General features: G+C 38.5%; 1 protein-coding gene across 5 annotated transcripts in view; it reads left to right on the plus strand.

The window, feature by feature from the left end:
- The window catches only part of Dennd4a (DENN domain containing 4A), a 115,602-nt gene extending 112,160 nt beyond the window's left edge, over positions 1–3,442 (plus strand). For all 5 annotated transcript variants that reach the window (XM_069995104.1, XM_069995107.1, XM_069995106.1 and 2 more), the window contains one exon: positions 115–3,442. In XM_069995104.1, the coding sequence (XP_069851205.1) occupies positions 115–251 (137 nt within the window). In that variant the 3' untranslated portion in view covers positions 252–3,442. The remainder of the gene's footprint in view (positions 1–114) is intronic.
- The last annotated feature ends 3,340 nt before the right edge of the window (positions 3,443–6,782 follow it).

Here is a 6,782-nt window from a genome sequence, read left to right on the forward strand (position 1 = left end):
CGCTGAGCCACCTTCCCAGCCCCTACATCTTAATTTTGTGGTTTTATAATAGAGCTCAGCTGTAGTCAACATCAGACATAAAATTTCATTGTCTTTATGTCTTCATTTTTGCAGATGCATTTGACAAAGAGTACAAGATGGCATATGATCGCCTCACACCCAGTCAAGTCAAGAGTACACACAACTGCGACAGACCACCAAGTACGGGAGTGATGGAATGTCGAAAAACCTTTGGAGAACCTTATCTTTAAGATGTGTGTGTGTGTATGTGTGTGTGTGTGTGTGTGTGTGTGTGTGTGTGTGTGTGTGTACATTTGATGTGTATTGTATAGTCAGTGTACAAAATAACACTTTTAGACTCTAAACTTTTTTTAAAAAATTTTGCAAGTGTATTTGTAAATGGTTTGGAAAGTTCAGAATGCCTATGTATAGAATGCTTTCAGAAGAGAATCATGACAAACAGGGAGAGACACTTTGTTTCCCCTTCTTTATTCTTTTACCTTTAACTCCTTGTAAGTATTTTGGTGATGAGGAAATCCCTAAGTTAGTTGCCATAAAATGAGACAACTTTTTTTTTATGGTTTCTTTTGGAAAAGACAGATGGGAAAATCATGTGTGAAACCTAAACAGAAATGTAAGATCAAAGTATCTCCTGTTTTCATAGATTATTCAGCTGTTTTGACCATGAAGTTGTATTATACATATTTTAAATTGTTTATAGTAAGTTGATATTTTTTTAATTTTTAAATTTAATATAGCAAACCTAAAGTGAATTTAAACTTATGGAGCAAGCGTTTATTTTGTCTGCTGCTATTTAAAGTAGTTAGTACAGCTGCAGATATCTATGTAAGTCTATCGATCTATTTTTTTTAATTACTTGGGAGAGTAAATTTAAATTGTCAGTGCTAGTGTCAGTGTCATCCTGGGATTGCATGTTAACCCTAAGCCTGACAGTGGTAAGTGCGTCACAGCAGGCCGTGTGCACTGCCCAGTGACTCAGCAAGCTTTGTGCAAGGAGAGCAAGACAGGTTCACTATGCTGTGAGTCCAGACTCTCCATTATTTCTTGTGGACACATAACAGTACACAGAGGAAATAGCTCACAATCCAAATATCAATTTTAATTGTAATGTGATACCTGAAAACCTACTTTGGGAAATATGACAGAAGTTTATTCCAAATTTCATCCTTATTTTAATACCTAAAATACTGGGTTTGATGCAGATTTGTCCTATAAAATATTTATCTGAAAATATGATTTACTGATCTATTCTGTTAGTACTATATATAAATATTCAAAGTATTTTTGAAAGTAGAAAAATAGTTATCCTCTAAAAGAATAGCCAGATAGAATTTCCCATATTGAGGAACTTAGCTTTTTCAACAAGCTTCAGAATCTGAAGTTTATGGAATCTAAAATGCAGAAATATCCATAAATCAGACAATAAAATGACTGTTTAAATACCATGGGTATTTAATTGACTTGAAAATATATTTTTAATTGTGTTGTTTCTAATGACACTTTCTTTAAGTAATTTCTGATAAGAAAAGCATCCCTTGGCCTTTAGAATTATTTATAGATGTTTAAATAAATATATGTGTACATTCATGTAGATTGTCATTAATGAAGGAAGTCTCTAGCTATTATAAAGAAAAAGAAAAAATTTGGATGGTTCCAAATTGCGTACATGAAACCAATGTAATATGTAACACTTGAATTAGAAATGTCTTGAAGTCCCAACTCAAAATTAGTTCAGCTAGCTACAGAAAAACCATTATTTAAAAAATTGTAGCCAGTCACCAGTGGTTCATGCCTATAATCCTGTCTACTCAAGAGTGGATGGAAATCTAAGGTTTTAGTTCAAAGCCAGTAGGGCAGACATCCCAAAGACTCTTACCTCCAGTTAACAAGCAAAAAGCCAGAAAGTAGAGGTATGGCTCAAGAGGTAGAGTACCAGCTAGCTTTGATAAAAAAATAAAAAGCATGAGCATGGGCCCCTGAGTTCAAGCTGGTACGTGTGTGTGCGCACACACACACACACACACACACATGCACACAAAATACAAAGAACAGAGATGTATTTGGCTCATGGTTCTGGAGGCTATAAAGCGGAGGAGCATGGTGCTGTCTTCAGGTGAGGATCTCCTCATAATGTGGCAAAGATTGCCATGGAAGACAGATACAGAAAAATTAATACCATCAAGCTGAAACAGCTCACAGCTCTACTTGGATAAATAGTTGGAAACAATGTAAAAAACGTGAAACTCATGATTACTTGAAAAAAATCTGGTGCTATGCACATCAACCTGCCTCCCCTTTGTAAATACCGCTGCACTCTGCTCTCTGCTTATCCACATCCTAATGTGCTCTATATTTTAAAAGTGATGGAAACTTTTGCTCGGGGAGACTTTTCGTCTTGGTGGCAAACATCTTCCACAGTCCTGGGCATTTGCTTCTGGTGTTTATTTTGTTTTCTTATTTTAAATCACTGGGCACTGATGGCTCACATCTGTAATCCTAGCTATTCAGGAGGCTGAGATCTGAGGATTGTAGTTCAAAGCCAGCCCAGGCAGGAAAGTCCATGAGACACTTATCTCTAATAAACCACCAGAAAACTGGAAGTGATGCTGTGGCTCAAGTGGTAGAGCACTTGCCTTGAGCTGAAGAGCTGACAGAGCCCAGGCCCAGAGTTCAAGCCCTATGACCCACCAAAAAAAAAAATCATACTACTACTTATTCTTACACAAACAAAATATAAGGATCATCATTTATGAATTTCAGATGTCTGACCCAAAGGAGTGAAGCAATGTTCATTCTTTATGGTTCCAATTCATTTGGAAACACTGATATCATTTTACTTCCTCACTGGGTCCTGAGTTTTATTTCATTTTTGAAAAAGATTGTTCTTCCTTTGCTTTTATTCCCCAGGGAATATTACTGCATAAAGTCTTTCAGAACCTAAAACCTGACTACAAAGTGGCAAAACCCTGCTCCAAAGAAAATTAAACTAGGGATCATACTTTTAAAACTTTAATAAAAGCATTTTTTAAGCTTTTTCTCTCTTGACTATGTTAGCTCTTATTCTCTTAATTTACTTCTGTTTAAATGGGTGAAAATAAATCATACTCTGTGCTAGTGTAATGTTAACAACTTTTTCTCAGTATGTCTGAATGTTACACATTTGTATTTCATATCATATTTCAGGTATTTAACTTTTTCTTCCTGTTGCCAGGTAGAGAATTATGCAGCTATTCATCTTCTAATTGTGTCTTCCCCCACCCCCACTGGCTTTTCTGGACTCCTTTCCTTTAAAACCCTAAAACTGTCATCTTATTTTATTATCAAGGTTTCTAATGTGTCGCTTCATTTTTGTATATAGAGAAATGGCCCTGGAAAATGTTGGTTCAACATTTTAGGCAATAAAAACTTATTTTTTACTTGATGCTGATAATTACTACTATACTTCAGTGCAGCTAATGAATGTCAGCTAGTTCTACACATTGTGTTATATTTTAAATACTCCGTGATACACAGAAAGAAAATGTTTGTTGATGTGCAATGGTTGTTTTAGTTTTACATCTACCAAAACTTCAGAGCTGACATTGGGCACTTTATGTCGTAGCAGGAAGAGCATCCTGCCTCTCTGACAGGGTGCTTGTTCTTCAAATCACAAGTAGCATGTTCTTCCTCTATCTGGATGCAACACTAAGCTATGCTTCGGAATCAAACTCCAGTATCCACATTTCCTTCATAAGACCATATCATCCTAGGTACTTAGTATCTTATCCTCCCACACTACCTTCTGTGGCCTCAAGGAAAACAGATTTGCTGGTTACATTATTTTTGTTTACATAGAGACAGTATAAGAGTCAACATAGTTCTCAAACCTCTGTATACAACTGAATGTCAGTGGCTCACACCTATAATCCTAGTTACTTAGGAAGCTGAGATCTGAGAGTTGCAGTTTGAAGCCAACCTGGGCAAAAAAGTCTCATGAGACTCTTATCTCGAAAACAAGAAGTGGAGCTGTGGCTCAAAGTGGTAGAACACTAGCTGGCACCAGTGGCTCATGCCTGTATTCCTAGCTACTCAAGAGGCTGAGATCTGAGGATCACGGTTCAAAGCCAGCCAGGGCATGAAAGTCCATGAGACTCTTATCGCCAATAAACCACTAGAAAACCAGAAGTGGCACTGTGGCTCAAGCGGTAGAGCGCTTGTCTTGAGCTGAACAGCTCAGGGATAGCGCCCAAGCCCAGAGTTCAAGCCCCACAACCGACAAAAACAAAGTAGTAGAACACTTTTAAGCAAAAAAGAGAAAGAGCTCAAGGACAACACCCATGCCCTGAGTTAAAGTCCCACAACCAACCAAAAAGAAGAAAGTCTGTGCATATGCTAGTGTTATAAGATGGCGGCAGACTCTTCTGAAATTGTCTTCCATCATTGCTGTTCCTTTGGATGTATCCTTCCTTTTGTATTTAAATATTTCCTTTCCAGATACAGTACTGTGACTTAAAAACATTACATGGATCGCACTGACTGGGGAAAGGATGTGTTTTTGTAACCATTACGTAGCATTTTATCGTTACAAACAATTCACTACCCTAATTCCTTATTCAGTCTCATAGGCAATGTCAGGCTTGGCCTGTTAGTGAGGAAATGATGTCCTCATGGCCAGCTGCAGTTGCCCGCAGATTGGTGCCTAAATGTTTGATATGGGCTCTCTTCTAGGCATTGTTCTCTCCTGTTCTCAGGTCATGGCATATGGGGGTCCTACAGAGTAACAGCATCCAGAATAAGAATAATTAACATAAGATTATGGAATTTGAACATAATCATACCCTTGGATCTAAAAATAGAGATAAGCATATCCATGTATGTGAAAAAAAATACCACTGGGAATCACAATTTTATTGAACTTTAATAAAAGTTACTTCCTAAAATAAGAAGCTTTAAATAGTGAGGCAACTAATTAAATCAACCAACTTATCTGGGAAGATGGAGTACTTTGAATATCATAGCTCCAAACACCAAAATCTTCACGTCTGCCCTGCTTGGTGAGTCATTCCTCATGTTTGTAAATAAAGCTGTATTTTTCTTTGTAATCTGCAGATAGATACCTAAGCTCCTTGTGCGTTGAAATCAGGAACATAAAACTTTTATTTCTAATGTACCCTTAACATGAGCCTAGTAAAAGCAGCCAGCAAAATTCCACATGTTTTACTGCAGTTTTTGTTTTTGTTTTTGTTTTAATACAAATGTCCTGGCTCGTGTGTTTGCTCGTGTGATTGAGAACTTGCCTAAGCATGGCTCAGGCCCTGGGCTTCATCTTCTGTACCTTTTGTGTGAGTGTGTGTATGCCACTCATGGGATATGAACTCAGAGCCTGGGCACTGCCATTGAGCTTTTTTGCTCAAGGCTAGCACTCTACCTTGAGCCATAGTGTCACTTCTGGCCTTTGTGTATGTGGCACTGAGTTTGAACAGAGTTTAAACCCAGGGCTTCATGCATGCTAAGCAAGCACTCTACTACTAAGCCACCTTCCCAGCCCCTTCTGTACCATTTTTATTTTTTTTTTCACATAGAAGTAGCATATTGTCACTGTGCTAAGCATTTCTAGAATTTCTTCTTTGTAAATTCACATAATATTCATTTAGCAACCACACAAGGAACTGATCACACTTCATCTAGGATGACATACAAAAAAATAGCATTGCCATTTAAGTCTCTATTTATTTATTGTGCTGGTCCTGGGGCTTGAACTCCGGGCCTGGGCACTCTCCCTGTGCTTTTTTGCTGAAGGCTAGCACTCATCACTTCAGCCACATCTCCACTTCCAGCTTTTTTGGTGGTTAATGAGAGATAAGAGTCTCATGGACTTTTCTGCCTAGGCTGGTTTCGAACTATGATCCTCAGATCTCGGCCTCCTGAGTAGCTAGGAGTCTGTTACTTTATAAGCCAGGTTTTGTTGTTCTTACTTTGGGCTCTTTAAAACCACATCCCTTTTCATTCACTAGTGACAGGTGTCACTGCAGGTGAGAACATGCTGATGGGGCAGAGGCAGGATATAGCTTCATGATTATATCGTCTCTCAAGGTGGCCACTGCTAGAAGCAGCACAAACTTGGATTTTCTAGTAAGTACATATTTGTAAATGACCCTTAGTTTTTCTTCTCTAATCTCCACTCCTCCTTCCAATTCAAGGCAAATTACACACTTTCTCATTTTTAATTCTGCTTTCCAGGAATGAAAAAGAAAAGAAAAATCTCTTCCCTTTAAGCTAGAAAATAGTAGTGGTACATTTTATTGGGCTGTGGTATAGAATAATTGATTCCTGGTATACCTCTTTCCTGTAGACTTAACTCCTCCTTAAACTTCAGTAACTGAACCTAAAATGATTGCCAACAGAACAGAACTTAACCTTTGAACAGAGTTTGACACAGCACATTGCCATGTGCACTTGGAGAAGGACCAGGAGAAAAAAGTGCCAACCCCATCTGCATCTTTGGACCAGCGACTCTTCTGGAAAAACCAAGAAACTGTGAGCAAAGGAGCTTGATATGCTGTCCCAACCCTCACCCCACCTGTCTCTCATTTAGAAAACCCCCTGGCTACAGGAGTTCTTCTGTATGCTTTTGACAGATGACTGCCTGAGTCTGCATAAATAACCCTCCCTTTCTAAGTATGGATCTTTTGGGGGTGCAGGGGAGGTTGTCTGGTACCAGTACTGGAACCTGAACTCAGGGCTTCTCGCTTGGCTTGCTTACTCACACCTGGCCCTCTACC

The sequence above is a fragment of the Dipodomys merriami genome, unplaced genomic scaffold, assembly GCF_024711535.1.
Source record: "Dipodomys merriami isolate MVZ:Mamm:240054 unplaced genomic scaffold, mDipMer1.0.p SCAF_48, whole genome shotgun sequence".
Classification (NCBI taxonomy): Eukaryota; Metazoa; Chordata; class Mammalia; order Rodentia; family Heteromyidae; genus Dipodomys; species Dipodomys merriami.